The 16,292-nt window shown below is 44.8% G+C and overlaps 1 protein-coding gene across 1 annotated transcript in view; it reads left to right on the top strand.

Moving 5' to 3' along the window:
- Positions 1 to 16,292, top strand: part of Manba (mannosidase beta) — a 79,591-nt gene that overhangs the window by 28,809 nt on the left and 34,490 nt on the right. Inside the window, exons 5-7 of the mRNA XM_048456827.3 lie at positions 684 to 807; positions 4,770 to 4,945; positions 6,340 to 6,450. Of these exons, the coding sequence (XP_048312784.3) occupies positions 684 to 807; positions 4,770 to 4,945; positions 6,340 to 6,450 (411 nt within the window). The remainder of the gene's footprint in view (positions 1 to 683; positions 808 to 4,769; positions 4,946 to 6,339; positions 6,451 to 16,292) is intronic.

Raw genomic sequence — 16,292 nt, 5'->3', positions numbered from 1 at the left:
CCGGGTCCAAAACAGAAGGGCCAGTCTTCTGTAATCTAATTTTGGAAATGACATCACCTCGGCTATTTTCTGTTCACAGGAAGTGGTTCTCTTTGTCTAGCACATGAGCAAGAGAGGGGTGCACAGGAGGGCACGAGCACCAGAAGGGAGACTTGTGAGCTGTGTGCGCTCACACTCATGTGCATACATACACACACACACACACACACACACACACAAACACACACACCACACCACTCAAAGGGTTAGTCAGGAGATGAACCGTGTACCCCAAACTTAACTAAATATTGAAGCTGTAACACCCCCTCTACTTAAGTACTTTAGAACGTAACTGTATTTGGAGTCATAATTATTAAGGTGTTTAATAATGAGGTGTTTAGAGTAAGGAGATCTGGGCAGCACAAGGAGATGGGAGGGGTGGAAGAAGAAAGAAGCCCAGAAGAGCCCCTGTCCAGTCCCGGTGTTTTGCTATGGTGTCCTTAGTAAACTTATATATGAATGTGCATATAATATTATAAAGACAGAATCTTTCCTTTCTTACTAAGTCTTTCCTTTAGCATGTGCCGTGACATTTCCATATACGCGTGTCTTATTGACCACTCCTCTGGAAAAGAGTTTTCACTGTGTTTAATTTTTTTAAGTCACCAGAACGGACCTCTCTTTTTCTTCCCTTGAAATTACAGGAGCAGTGCTCCTTCAGTTGGGACTGGGGACCTGCCTTTCCCTCTCAGGGAATCTGGAAAGATGTTAGAATTGAAGCCTACAACATTAGCCGTCTGGATTACCTCACGTTTTTGCCAGTATATGGTAAGCCAAGAATTGTGATTTCTTCATTTTATTTTTTTTTAAGTCTTCTCCTTATTACAAAAATTGTGTTTATAATTTGGAATATGGGTATATTTTTCAGGGACATCTTAAAATAATGCAGCATATCCAATATATAAATAGATAAAATAATATCTAGTGTGAAATAGATACAAATGGTTTGTCATTAAATTTACAATATAATCCAGGTCTGTTGGGAGATACCTGTTAGAATATCTTTTTTGGGGAGTGGGGGGAGAAGACAGGAAAGATTGGAAGGGAGGAAGGAACAATTGGTTGGTTTGTTTGAACTCCCTCTGTCGCCCAAGCTGCCTCAGACTTGAGAGGTCCTCCCGCCCTAGCCACTCTTCCCCACCACCCACTCCGACCCCATGCTAGGACTGAGGCATTCTCAGCGCTGCTTTTCCATGGTCAGCTTCCTTGTTTGCACTCTTACTCGTTCTTAATTTTGTATTTATAATATGTATTTATTTGTGTCTAAGTGTCTTTTATGTGAGTATGTCTATGGTATGAGAATATGTATGTGTGCATGCAGAGGCTCCTCTCTCTCTCTCTCTCTCTCCACTAACTCACGTAAAACAGGAGGGTCTCTCCGTGAAACCGGAGCTGTGCAGTAGCCAGCAAGCTCCGGCCATCCTCCTGTCTCCAACCTGTTCCTGCAATGCTGGGGTTACAGTTTGTATGCTGATGCTGAACTCAGGTCCTTGTGTTTACACAGCAATGCTCTTACCCACCAGGCATCTCTGCAGCTGCTTTTGGACCTACTGAGCTGAGCAGGGCTGTTGGTCTCTCTCAGAGGCGCTCCACCTCTGCGCTGCCCACACAGAGGCGCTCCCTCAGCCCCCCTCCTTCTTTCTAGATGACCTGTCTATGAGGTGGAGGAGTGGACTGTCCTCTCAGCTCGTCCGTCCGTGGCCCGAGATGGACCCTATGTGTAAAGAGTGTACAACCGCTCTTTACTGCAACTCCGTTTGGAAAATGTAAAAACATGGCAAACGTGTCAGTCCTGCTGAGCGTCTGGTTGGCAGGCAGCCATTGACAGTATCTATCTGTTCCTTTGGATTTTCTTTGTTGTTCTTTTCTGAATTACTTCCCCCCTCAAACGCCATTGTGCTCCTCTAAAATAGCGTCATCCATTTTAGGCTGCAGGAGCAGTCTTCTGCAAGCCGGCTCTCTTCTTGCTAGCTGACTGGTCACTCAGGTACACCATAGTCTCGCTGGTTTGTCCTTATTTTGTCTTTGGGGTTTTGCTTTCAGTTCAGTTCAGTTTCAGTTCAAGATTTCCTCTCAATAGGCAAGGAGCTCTGTGGGTTGGTGAAGCGGGGGCGGAGGCAGGGTCGTGCTAATCAGCCATGAGCCTGCCTTTCTGGCCAGCGCCGTTGGCAGCTTCCTGGAAGACAGCAGCTTGATCTGTCTTGTATGTCTGATGTGAGTCTGGGAAAATGTGTTGTGCCTGAGTTTACACGTTCCAAGATGTGGGGACCGCGGAGTGGTGTCGGAGTTTACACATTCCCTGATTCAGAGATTGCAGAGTGGCGTCATCTTGTCGTCTTGAAATGCACAGGACCGCTTTTCCTCCAAGCCTCTCATTTTCTAGTAAAGGCTCAGGAGGGCAGCGTGGGAGGGCGGCAGGGAGGGACTCAGCAGGAGAAAGTCAATCAAGGCAGCTGCCTTTGAACAGCATCTTTTGCCGATGAGATAAAACACCCCCTTTTAACATAAGCCTGAATCACTGATTGCGGACCAGCTCCTGCCTCCCAGCTTCTGTTTTCTTGTTTGTCCTTAAGCCCTGGATGCTGTTTGGCCTCCTCCCTCTCTCACCGGAGCACAGACTTGGAGGTCAGAAGACAGCGTTGAGTGTCAGTCATTGCCTTCCATTCTGTTTCAACAGTCTCTTGTCTGCTGCCGTGTATGTCAGGGTATCTGGCTGCGAGCTGCTGAGGAGTCTCCTATTTCCACGCCCAGTCTCACTAGGGGTTACAGATGTATGTTAGAGCACCCTGCTTTCCCAGAATCTTAGGAATTCAAACTCAGGTCCTCACCACCGGTGGCAACTTTGCCCACTAAGTCATCATTGCAGCCCCATCTGCCCCATCTGCCCCATTACTCACCGCGGAGACCATGCTGGCCTCGAACTCACTCTGTAGACCAAGCTGGCTTCACACTCACACATCCGCCGGCCTCTGCCTCTTGAGTGCTGGGATTAAAGGCCCTCCGTGCTTGTCTTTTTTGTTTTAAGATTTTTAAAATTGTGTATATATGTGTATCTGCATGAGGTTATGTGCATCATGTATGTGCAGGTGCCCCTGAAAGCCAGAGGGTGTCCAGTCTCCTAGAACGGGAATTATAGGGGTTATGATTCATCTGATCTGAGTGCTGGGATCCAGACTTAGTCCTTAGGAGGAACAGTCAGTACTCTTAACCACTGAGTCACCTCACCAGCCTCCTGTTTGTAATTCTTTTGCTGTTGTTGTTGAGACAGGGTTTCTCGTAGCTTTGGAGCCTGTCCTGGAACTCACTGTGTAGACCAGGCTGACCTTGAACTTACAGAGATCCCACTCCCTCTGCCTCCTAAATGGTAAAATGAAAGGCATGCGCTATTGCTACCTTTAATCCTAGCACTTGGGAGGCAAATCCCAGAGGCTGAAGAAATTCACTGGTGAAGAATTCTTATCTTCTATGCTGGAGATGAGACCCAGGACTGCACACATCCTAGGCAAATGCTCTCCCGCTGAGTTGCATGCACCCTCAGTTTTCTTTAGAGATTTAAAAAAAAAAAATTACTATGTATACAATATTCTGTCAGTGTGTATGCCTGAAGGCCAGAAGAGGGCACCAGACCTCTTTACAGATGGTTGTGAGCCACCATGTAGTTGCTGGGAATTGAACTCAGGACCTTTGATGCACAGGCAATGCTCTTAACTGCTGAGCCATCTCTCAAGCCCTCTTTAGAGATTTTTCTGTCAAAGGTGTTGCACGTGCACTAGAGAAGCCTTAATGACTTTTTGAATGAGCACGTCTACTTGGTATTATTATGGATTCCTATGCAGGCCAAACACAAGGTCCTTCCTTCCTTCTTTCCTTCCTTCCTTCCTCCCTTCTTTCCTTCCTCCCTTCTTCCTTCCTTCCTCCCTTCCTCCCATTCTCTTGCCATTCTTCCTCCATTTCTCTTCCCTCCTTCCTTTGAAGAGCCTGCGTGAATGCATGAGCTGGCCCTGGGAAAACCCTGAAATGACTCATTGTTTAGAACCACAATCCTTGCCTCCTCTGGATTGTCTTCCTGGCTGAGGTCACAGGACTAAAAGAAGCTGCAATCTCTTCTGCACAGGCATAGAGTGTAAGTGAGGATGGAGGCCGTAGCCCAAGGAGAGCCTCTTAGACATGGTAGGCCAGCCTTGCGTACCTAGAGTGTGAGAACGAGGCAGAGGACCCCAGGATTAGCAGGGCTGGGAGGGACAGTGCTGCGCCAGATTCTGGGGTGCCTGCTGCCCTTGCCTTCTGTTCTTGCCTCCCAGTAACATTTCCAAAAGTAGCTTGCATACAAGAGAGTTGAGGATCGGAAGTTTGTTTAGGAGCTGGCGACTTGTAGATTCCTCAAGAGATGTGCTAGAAAGTTGAATTCTAGACACGGGTCCCACCATGATGACTAGACAAGGTTCCACGCGACTCCGACTATATCCTAAAACTTACTGGCTGTTTAAGATTTTGTGAACTCCAGTTGCTTAATTTTCCCTTGCTACCACAAGTCGGTATAGAACACACAGTTCTGGTTGTTTCGAAGAAAGGATTCCACTCTGCAGATGAAAAAAAATTTCCTCTTAGCTTCCTCTGTGGCAGCGTCAGGGAGCACTCACCGACAGCCGCTGCTCCTGCCTATTTTTGGCAAATCCTGGGGCGTGCAGAAACGATGCTTAGCTTGTGTTCTTTCTCCCTTGGTGCTGTAGATAACACTTCTCGGGAGTGGAATGTTGAAATAGAGGCTTCTTTTGACGTTGTCAGCTCAAAGCCAGTTGGTGGTCAGGTGACTGTAGCCATCCCTAAACTGCGAACACGGCAGACATTTGACATAGAACTTCAGCAGAAGCCAAGGACCGTTAAACTCCTTGTGAAAATTAGCAAGGTGAGCGATGTCACTTCCGGGGAAAGGCTGGCTAACCGTACTTGCTGTTCAAGGACAGAAATGGCGGAGGACGAGGGGAGTGGGCACCTACTTTCTCCTTTTATTTTTAACCATTTTCTTACTACTTTTTCATTTTTATTAGAGGTTTCATTTATTTACTAATTTTTTTTTTGAGACAAGATTGTACATTGCGGCACAAAGTGGAACTCACTAAGCAGCCCAGACTGGCTTCTTCTTCTTCTTCTTTTTTTTTTTTTTTTTCTTGACATAGGTTCTTGAATCTTGGGCTGCCTTGAAACCCAACCTGTAGCCTAGGCTGCTCTCCAGCTCACATTTCTCCCCTGGCCTCTGCTCTCTTAAGTGATGAGAGTCCAGGTTTTCAGGTATACATCCCCACACATGGCATTTTTCCCTTGATTTTTAACTTCTATATTTTTATAGAATTCTATAAAATTTATATTCTATATAATTCTTATGCTAGCTAATGAATGATTTCTAACATGTAAGACTCATATAATGGAAAATATGTGATTTATTGCTAATTTTTTTTCTTCTAAGAAGTCAGTTACATCTTTAATTTTTTTTTTTCCTGTGTCAATTGCAATATCCTAGCCCATAACAGATTCTACACTTCCGCTTTCAGTGTGGTGGTTCCTCCCCGTTCATTTTCAGTGACTTTAAATATTGGTATTCTTTCACCTGTAAAACTCTAAACCTGGACTCAAAGTTTATTCATGGTTAGATGGGGTAGGTTTTCGCTGTCATTGTTTTCTGTTAATCTGGTTGATGATGAGCAGGCAAAGACAGAGCAGAGTAACAAGAACTTGGAGAAAAGCAAGACTTCCTAAGAGTTCCAGTCCTGGGCATAGAAGAGTTGACTTCCTAGTTCAGGTCCTAGTGTCGAGACTGTAGAATAAACACGCTTTGGAATGATAGAGCAGGGAACGGCTCTTTCTTGAACACCATGATGCTCTGGTGTGAGCATCTAATCTGTGCTGTACTCCCAGCGTGTTGAGTGTTTAGATATTCTCAGTGGAGGGGCTGGGAGCACAGCTCAGTCCTTCCCTGGAGTGCATGAAGTCCTGAGTTCGATCCCCAGCACCCCAGAAACTGTAGTCCTAGGATTCTAGAGGTGGAGGCAGGAGGATCAGAAGTTCATGGTCATCCTCTCCTCTGTTACCGACTTTGGGCTAGAGACCCTGACTCAAGATAAGCAAACAAATAGATATATAAAATTTTAGAATAGTTATTCTGTGGCTGGGCTTTGGCAGAGAGTAGGCATGGATACTTATGCTGCTTTAGGACACACATATTGAGAGATTCATATGACCTGCTGAGTTATACTGATTTTCTAAACTATGCCACGTTACATAGAATGACTTATCTCTTAAAAGGACATTGCTGTGGAACTCTGGTGGCCTCATGGACATGGAAATCAGACTGGATACAACATGACAGTTCTCTTTGTGCTGGATGGAGGCTTAAATATTGAAAGATCAGTCAAGGTAAGTAAGTACACTGTTTTGTGAAAAGGAGGCCATTTCTTGTTTAAAATAGCAATACTGAGATTTGAAAGACAAGAAGAAATTAGCAGAATTTACAATTCTACCGTACAGAGGGATGGCATTCAAAGTTTCTGGGTTTATGTTCCTAAATGGATCAGATTTCTATTTTGGCCTTTGCTTCCCATGTTTTACACTCTTTCCTTGTTTCCTTTCTTTCTTGGTGCTGGGATTTGAGCCAGGAACTCAGGCAAAGTCTCCCCCAGTATGCCACATCCCCGTCTTCTCCAGTGTGCTCTTGCGTTATATCTAAGAAGCACATGTGTAATTCTAAAGTGTGCATCTTGTTAGCAGGCTCCTAGGATAAGAGAGAACCCAGCTTAACCTGTTCTCTTCTTACTTCTAATCCGCAGAGCAACAACAAGACTAACTTACACTTACTGCTTTAACCATTGGTCTTCTTTTTCCAAATCCCCATGCTAACTTTCCCCTCCTGCCACTTTGGGATAATAGCACTTAGAAGTGCGAAGAACTGCACTTTCTCACTGGCTCGTTGTGTGGGTTTGCTCAGCCCTATGCGCGCCATTTCCTTATGTTAAAATGGGGCAATCAGAATGACGTAACTTGGGTCTAGCCTATCACAGCCACAGCCTGTGAATAGCAGTGATGGTAATCCTTACCTAGAGTTTTCCTTTCCCTGACACGGACCTTTGGTGTCTACGGATGGTGGAGGTTGGCCTGCAGTGCCATCTCTCCCAATGCACATCACCTCTCCCTCGGTTCAGCTGGCATCCTCAATAGAGGATGTACTTTTATGCTGTTCGCTTGAATTTTTCTTTGAAGTGTTCTACGTTATCTCTGAGAGAGTAGGAAGGTGAGTGTGTGCACACATGCATAACATGTTTGAGGGCGAGTCTCGGACTTCTTTTCTCACTCTCTTGGCCAGGGATGTGTGTTCTTCCACACAGTGATTTATTGAGAGTTATCGTCATAAAAATGTGGAAAATAATGAGTCAGTCAAGCTGACTACAAAAAAAGTATCACTTCTATTTGTGGTACATTGTTCCTTTTCCTTCAGACTCATAATGGCTGTACCATTGTTGACACTACCTGAAGATGTCAACCTTTGAACCTTGAAGGGAAGAAAGATGTGTGGCCCTTCCGTGCCTTCCTGCATGTGTGTACTGTCTCTTCCTGTGGTTTCAGTAGAAATCGTGATTATCAATGCTTATTTCTTCAGTTACTTCATGGCGTCCTCTTGTGCTCTGGCTGTTATGTTCCTGATAAACCTGGGATAATGCATGGTATTCATTTCTTTACTAGCCTTTAACGAGGCTAATAATGTGGTTGGGAGGTGACTTCATTAAACAAGCCCTTGTAATAACGGTTGGTGAGTACGCTGGAGAAATAGAGGACTTTGGAGGCAAGCCAGGCATGGTGGTATATGCCTTTAATCCTAGCATGTGGGAGAGTGAGGTAAGGGATCCGAGTTTGAGGCCAGCCTGGGCTATCTAGTAAGACCCCCATCTCTAAAGAAAACATAGAAACAAAGCAAAATAAGGATTTCGAACTGGATTAAGGATATGGATGTGTAAATCGGTGGAATACAGGTAATTGTAGCCGTGACAGGGGATGAATCACTCAGGGAAGACACAAAGAGGATCGAACTATGAGGAATGATAATAAGGATCTGGCAAGAGAACAGTCTGCAGAGAAGTCTTAGAAGGAATGGTCAGAGGCAGAGAGTAGTCTCCTGGTTTGAGTAGGGAGGTGCGGAGCTGGAGAAAGAATGTTCTAGGAGCAGACAGCGTTCAAAAGCACCATTGCAAAGGTGCCCATGATAAAAAGATGCTGAGAAAGGTCCTGTGGGTTTGGCAGTGAGGAGGCTACTGGCTGCTGTGACCAGACCGGACACCAAACTGCAGTCAAGGCAGCGACTGTGGCAACTGCTAATCCCTAGGTGCCTTACTTCACCGCTTTGAGACGGCAGCCAGCTGTGGGTCAGGAGACTGTCCACACGGGTTGTATGGAGGCTGCTTGTTTTTCCCGGCGGCCATGGGCCGCGTCAGAGCAGATCAGTGAGGGTACTGATGTGTTAGGAGCGAGAGTTTTTGTGACGGCTGGTGTACACGCTGTGCGAGTTTCTTCCGCAGCGCTGAGGCCAGCGCACCTGAGAGAAGGAACGGTTTACTTCAGCTCATGCCTGGAGAGTCAGAGGTCAGTGTCATGGAGGAGTTGCTTCTCTTCTTCCGCCACGTGGGTCCTGGGAACCCAAACTTGGTCATCAGCTGTGTGCAGGAGGAGCCTTTATCCGCTAAGCCGTCTCACTGACCCAGTAAATATTTCTGAGAGATGACCATTGCTTTTCTGGATAGAAGGTCACTTAGCTGCCATTTCTCCTTGACATTGCTTAGCTAACAGTGGGCTCCATGGAAGGGAACTGAGTCTGTTGAAAGCAGCAAAAGGCCCTTAATATTGTCCCTGGTGTCAAGATTATTCAGTTAAATTATTGTCAGAAGGTGCTAGGACAAAGTAAGCAGTCAATTAGAACCTGTATCTCGTACCCCAAAGGCAGATGGAGAAGATTGCTGGTGGCTGTTCTAATTAGAAAAACCGTGGGGATTTCCCCAGTTTTTAAATTTAAAATACACGTCACTCCTTTCTTTGATTTTAAATCCCCGTTTCTAGTGTTGCAGCTTCCTAGGGCAGAAAGGCAACACGATACCCAGGGAATTCTTTCTAAGTGCTACCCAGAGCCCTCTGAAGGCTTCACCAGCTCCAGCCAGACAGGGTGAAATTCGGAATCATCAAGGCGTGTTTCCATGCAGAGAGTTCCCTGAGGCTCTGCAGGGTTAATTTCCCCAGTGTCGTCAGAGCGTATCTGAAGGGAGTGAGAATTCCTTCTCACACAGCAGCAGGCGCAGCAAGTCCCAACCAAGCGTATCTAGAGCCAGGCTCCCCTACAGACTGGTGGAAGGCGCGTCCCCGCCCTTTCCCCTCACTCCCAGCAATCCTCCCCTTCCCGGGCTTGCAGATGCCAGCCAGACTCCTGGGTCTATCTCCTTCCCCGGATAGCCTTTCACTTCTCTTCCCACCCCTACTCTCTCTTTCTTTCTAACTGTGTATTTTTGAGACAATCTCACTAGGTTTGGTTAGAAACTTGCATCGTTTTCCCCTGTCTCTGTCTCCCAAATACTGGAGTCACAGGCCTGAGTCACCATGCCCGTCTTCTTAGACAGATATTATCCACTGGCTAGAGCTTGGTGTGACCTCATTCAAGTTCAATGACTGATATCTTTAAAGCATTATTTCCAAATAATAATAATATTTTTATATTATTGTTATTATTATTAATTGTTATTATTACTATTATTATTACTATTTTGGTTTTTCGAGACAGGGTTTCTCTGTGTAACAGACCTAACTGTCCTGGAACTAGCTCTTGTAGATCAGGCTGACCTTAAACTCACAGAGATCTGCCTGCCTCTGCCTCCTAAGTGCTGGGCTTAAAGGGGTGCACCACCACCACTCGGCTTAAGGTCACATTTTGTGGTTTGGGGTAGACCTGCATTTTGGGGATGTAACGTTTAAGCCAGTCCACCTCCCTACATCCTTCTCCCTGTCAAAAGCTTAGCTAAAGAATTTCAAAATGACTAGTCAGTGGCTTCCTCAGGGAGCTTCCTCAGGGAGCCATAAGAGCTGTTCACCCAACCACCTGAAGTAAATGGGGGCTGTCAAATTTTAGTTATCACTATATTTTGGGAGTTCTAGAAAATGCCAGGGCTAGCATACTGTTTCTCCCACATCTGTTGTTGGTCTAAGTTTTCCACGTGTGGGTGTTCACTGTTAAATTCTGATAAAATATATGGAGAATTGGATCTGACACTTTCTTCTTATTGAGCCGTTAATAAATACTATGATATACGTGGAAGTTTCTTTGGAGAAATTCTGTTATATGGTATCCCCGGTCTCGTGCATACTCCTTTTCATATAGTTTTAAAAATGAGATTTACTTGTTTATTTCATTTGTGAGCGTTTGGCCTACCTTTATGTATGTGCTAGAGAAGGTCAGACGAGGGCATCAGATATCCTGAATCTGAAGTTATGGATGATTGTGAGCCACCATGTGGGTGTTAGGAGTCTAACCTGGGTCCTCTACAAAAGCAACAAGTGCTAACAGCTAAGCCATAGAGTTCTTTTTAAAGCAAGTTCATCTGCTTGAGCTCGCTTTGAACGCAATTTGTGTCTCCAGTTGTTGCCTTCTTGATATATTCTTGCATTTAAGAATAGTTAGGGATACGTGAAGGGACTAGGAAGATGGCTCAGGTGGTAAAGGGTTTGCATGAAGACCCGAGTTTGTCTTCTCATTTATGTGTTTGTTTATATGTTACACAGAGTTGGGCATGGTGACTCATGCCTGTGACCCCAGTATTTGGGAGACAGAGACAGGGGAAAACGATGCAAGTTTCTAACCAAACCTGTGTAACAGCTTTGGCTGTCCTGGCACTCACTCTGTAGACCAGGCTGGCCTTGAACTCAGAGATCCATCTACCTCTGTCTCCTGAGTGCTGGGATTAAAGGTATATGCCACCACCACCAGAGAGGACCTGAGTTTGATCGCCAACACACATAAAAGCTGGATGCAATGATACTTGCCTGTGACTCCAATGATGGGGAAGGTGGAGACAGGATGCAGTCAAGCAACTACATCCATGTTTAATTCTCTGCCGTTTTCTGAGATAAAAATGCTAGCATACAGACAATCACTGTGGAGATGCAGAAGTCAAAGAAACCAACCCCAAACTGACCTCTGCTGCCTGAAGCTCATTCTGTGAACCACGTGCAACTTGTTCTTTTGGGAGCATTTTTTCAAATGTGACGTTTTCAGAACTTTAGAAATGCTTAGTTCTTTTTAACTTTGCCTTACTGATAGAAAAGGCTCTATAAGATCTAGGCATTCTATCCTAAGTGAACATGTTTACTGTGAGCCTGGGGCCGAAGAGGTACACAAGCCCAAGACTTATCTGACCTTTGACATAAATATATTCTGATTAAAAAAAAAAAGTAGACATTGCAATTCCGCTCAGATTTTGCACTGGTCTGCATGAATTATTCTCTTTGGGATTATCCTTTTCTTGTTGCTGTTTCAGGTGAGGGCCACCAGACACAGTGTATTTTTGATTATATGTAGTCAGACGCTATCTTAAACGAATACAGGTTTAAGCTGTTTCTTTGAAAATAAGTGCCCAGGAAAATTGGTGGAAACAACTTACTCTGTAATGACAAAATGTGAGGAAATAGATGTGGGGACGAGCGTGCTGAGGAATAACATATGGTGCCCCTTCGCACTGGGAGCTCCAGAGAGGACGCAGACGGCCCTGGCTGCTTCACCAGGAGCTAGACACCTGTTCAGAATCAGCGAGCCAGAAAACATTTGCTGCCACTCAACACTTCTCTGATTCCATAGAAGGAACACTCGAGAAGAATTTATTTACTTTAATTTCAGAGTATTTGGAATGGATCAAAAGGAAACAAAAGGCTGGAATCTTTGCCAAACTTACCATTGTGTTTAATCCTTTCCAGAGTATGCACATCTCTTTGACTTCTCTCGAAAGAACATCTCTAAGTTAAGGAGTTTTTTGGTTGACTGACAAGGTGGATTGGCAAACCTGGTGTATTCTTTATATACCAGGCAAGGATCAATACTGTGGTTTGAATCTCAAACATCCCCTAGGCTTGCTGTGTCTTGCTTAGTTGTTCCATTACCAGTAAAGACTTGGGAGTCAGATAATGGGGTGAAAACCTGACAGGTCAAAGAACTGGCAGAGAAGGGACCTGCTGACCTCCTCTTCACATCTCCCAGATCAAAGAGAGCTTGCAATCTCCAAGTCCCTCCCTGCTCCTTCCTGTGCCTGCTCTCTACGCATAATCCTGACTTCTCTTGGCTAATTCCAGTCAGTCAGCTAGTCCCTGGCTCCACCCCCTGTTCAAGGTTAACTTTATTCATGAAGTCTCCGGGTGTCATAGTCCGATCCAACAGCCCGCATCACAGGTTCATTCATATTTGAAACGCGCGTTCTCCAGCTGGTAATGTTCTTTTAGGAGACTGTGGTCTCTGGGGGGTAGGGCCTATCTGGTGGAAGGAAGTCAGTAGGAGCAGGCCTTTGAAGGTTAGAACTTTCCTGTCAGGCCTTTTCTGCCACAGCGAACCGGAAATTCCCTTAAAAGAAAATTAATTGGGTTCACAAAGCCTCCCTGAGGATCTATAGGCAAATGATTTTGGAGGTGGGAGAGACATTTTCTTTGATGGTGTAGCCACTGGCAAGTTGTCCATGCTCCTGTGGAGAGCCCTGCACTTATGCCTTGTAAGTAACCCTAATTAAACACCTTGGTTCACCCCAAACAAAACAAAAATGATGTAATCATTCCAACAAAGGCCAATAAGAGAATGTTGTCAGTATCTGCATTTCATTTTGGTCGTGATTTGTACCATTTTAGTATCATAACAAAACCTAGCTTTGTCACATAGAAAAGAGAGGAGTCTAAAATGGTTGTTTGGCGTCAGAGACCCAAGATACACATCTGACTAAAAACTGATCAGAAAACTCTGCGCTGTGCAAACGCCAGCCTGGGAACTTCTGTTTGCGCCCTTAGCAAGGGTGCAGGGAAGAGGGGTCTCCTGCCCTTAGCAAGGGTACAGAGAAGAGTGGCCTCCTGAGGTCTACAGGCCGGAACTCTCTGTGGAGAGCAGGCTTTTTTTTTTTCTCCTCATATTCATATGGGTGATCATTTTCAGTGCAAATAACATGGCCTTTATCTCTAAAGTGTGTAGTGGTTGATCTGGGATGCGTTTTAGGAGCATAAGGCTTGCCAAAGTTTAGAAACAAACAGTGTCGTTGTTGAGAAAAAAGTTCTGGACAGCTTGGTGAGTGTCTGGTTACACCCCGCCAGGACGTGGCTCTGAGCTCGTGCATCACAATCTGTCTGATCAGCAAGGGAGAGGAATTTGAGGAGTGCGGTACTTACTTATCAGCCGTGACCTCACCTGACCTTTGGTTCCAGCATCCTGAGCTCCCTCTGGAAGAAGGCCGGGAGCGCTTTCTGCACTTTTGAAGCTCGCTCTTCTATTTTAAAAAGGAAACCAGAGCTGGCACGAGAGGACAGACCTGTAATCCCGACACGTTGAAACGAAGGGAGGCGGAAGGCTCAAGAGGAGACCAAGGCCAGCCTCAGCTACATACTGGGGTCAAGGTCACCCTGGGTCTTTATGAGACCTTGCCTCTAAAGACAAAGCAAAGTAAAATGAAAACAGTTTTTGTGCGTTGAAATCTTTATGAAGTAGCTAGAACAGTGATCAAGGGACGAGCCCACAGAACCATCAAGAAGAGGTAGAAAATTTGAATACTAAGGATTTTAAAACTGGTGCTTGGAGAGATGCTCAGTGGTGAAGAGTCCTCGCTGCTCTTCCAGAGGACCTGGGTTGGGTTCCCAGCGCCCACACTGGGCAGCTCACAAACTCACAAGTCCCTGCAACTCCAGTTCTGGGGAACCAGATGCCCTCTTCCGGCCTTTGCTGGCACCCACACAATTCCTTCCACCCCCTCAAAGTGCAAATAAAAAAAATCACTTTAAAATTCAAACTGCTTGATGTTTCGTTTCTTCAAGATTCTTTAATATTTCTGGCTGTCTCCTACGTTTAGGTATTAGTTTACTTTGCTGGGCTATTTAACATTTCTTTTTCCCATCAGCAGATGATATGTTCACTCTGGATGCGAATGTGTACTGCTCAGGGATCTTTTCAAAAGCCATTTTCAGAGGCCATTGTGTTCTGGGAAACCAAATACCTGTTGTTGAAGGCTCTTATGCGGTCCTTTGAGGTGAAGAAGGACACAATAGGACATGAGAGCCCCTAAGATGTCAGCGTGCCCGAAGCGAGGTGCCTGGTAGCTGGCTTCCCCCAGAGGCTCTTGGGTACTTTGAAGCTGCCTTCCACTCTTGCTGGACAGTCGCACTGCATGGGTTGGAGGATGGGAAGCGATGCTATCTCACAGAGAAACATCAGAAGGGCTTGTGTTTTATAGTTAATACTATTTGTAATGTTCATAGATAGTAAGAAGTAATTCCTTTCCCCCACATTAGTGATTCTCAAATTCATTTTTGACACAAAAATTTTTTGTACTTCTTTTTTAAAATATGTTTTTATTGAGCTATATATTTTTCTTTGCTCCATTCCCTTCTTTACCCCCACCTTCAACCCTCTCCCATGATCCCCACACTCCCAATTTATTCAGGAGATTTTGTCTTTTTCTACTTCCCACGTAGATTAGAGCCATGTATGTCTCTCTGAGGGTCCTCTTTGTTGTCTAGGTTTTCTGGGATTGTGAATTGTAGGCTGGTTTTTCTTTGCTTTATGTCTAAAAGCCACTTATGAGTGAGTACATATGATATTTGTCTTTCTGGGTCTGGGTCACCTCACTCAATATGATGTTTTCTAGATCTATCCACTTGCCCACAAATTTCAAGAGGTCATTTTTTTTTCTGCCGTGTAGTACTCCATTGTCGATACAAAAATATTAACCATTATGCTATGCTTATGTTTCTGCAGGCCATAGATACTGATACTTAGCATGATAAATATTGAAACTGGGAATTAAATTTTACTTATTCATGTGAAGTCACCATTGGAAATCCATGATATGTCAGTACATTGACTCCTTCTGTGAAAAAAGTTATAGTTAGGAAAGAAAATAATGGGGTGAATAGTAACACTGGGTTTTTTATGCTTGCAACTCTCTTTAATATTTTAATGAGGAGAATGAGATTCTCGTTGCATCTGCATACGATCAGTTTGCAGTGATACATATCACATACATGCATATACATATCACATACAGATACATATCATATTGTATATATCATTCATATTCAGCTGGAAAGGGGGAGAATAGTCTTTTCAGGTAATTATAGGTATTCTTCATATCACACTGAAGTTTAATGCATGCCTGTTTCTGGGGATGAGAGATGGGCCCTGGTTTGGTTTCCGGCACCCTATGGCTGGCTTCAGGGGATCTGATGCTCTCATCTGGCCTCTTTGGGCCCCTGTACTCATTTACAGATACCTTCCCCCTACCCCACCACCCACAGACGCATAGCGTACACATAATTAAAACGTTAGAAGGCAGGTACTTAAAACGTAAAACCAACAAGGGTTTTCTTAAAGTTAGTTGGACTGTGAATTCAAGCCATTTCCATGCATTCTTTAGAACCCTCCCCTTTACTTCTCCTGGAGTGTCCTGTGTGTGATACCACAGTACGCTGCATGGGCTATTTGAAAAATACCACTTTCCTGAGGGTTCTGAATCTTCTCAGTCTTCAAACATTTCAAGCTGTGGAACCGCATTCACATTCTTGGTGTTTCCACTGACGTCATCTGAGATGTCTGTTAATTACTGAATGTTCTCAAGCCCAGTGTGGTGGGCACAAGCTTTCTTGAGCCTTTTTATTTATTTTTCTTGACTTTTTATTCTTGGCCTTAGATACTGCCAGTGCGTACTTCATTTGCTTTCAAGAAAATGCCCTCAAATCTGAGTAATTGTGGTCGTTGGCCAACTGTTCATTTAACATAAACATGGTACTTCCTGAGCAAGATGACTGACCCAGCTCACCGCGCAGATGGTGGCTGGCTCAGCTGCCCTCCCCTTAGGACAGTTTGGAGGTGCTGTCGTGACTCCAAGGCCTACTAAGGCAGCTACCATGTCTCTCCCTCTGCTGCTGTAACATCTGTGCAGATGTGAGCACAAAATTTACATGGTTACATGGAGGATCAAAAATCATCTTGTGCTTCG

This window comes from Myodes glareolus, chromosome 17 (genome assembly GCF_982192425.1).
Source record: "Myodes glareolus chromosome 17, mMyoGla1.1, whole genome shotgun sequence".
In the NCBI taxonomy this organism is placed as follows: Eukaryota; Metazoa; Chordata; class Mammalia; order Rodentia; family Cricetidae; genus Myodes; species Myodes glareolus.
The sequence above is the reverse complement of the archived record's forward strand: the minus strand, read 5'-3'. Positions and strand labels throughout refer to the sequence as shown.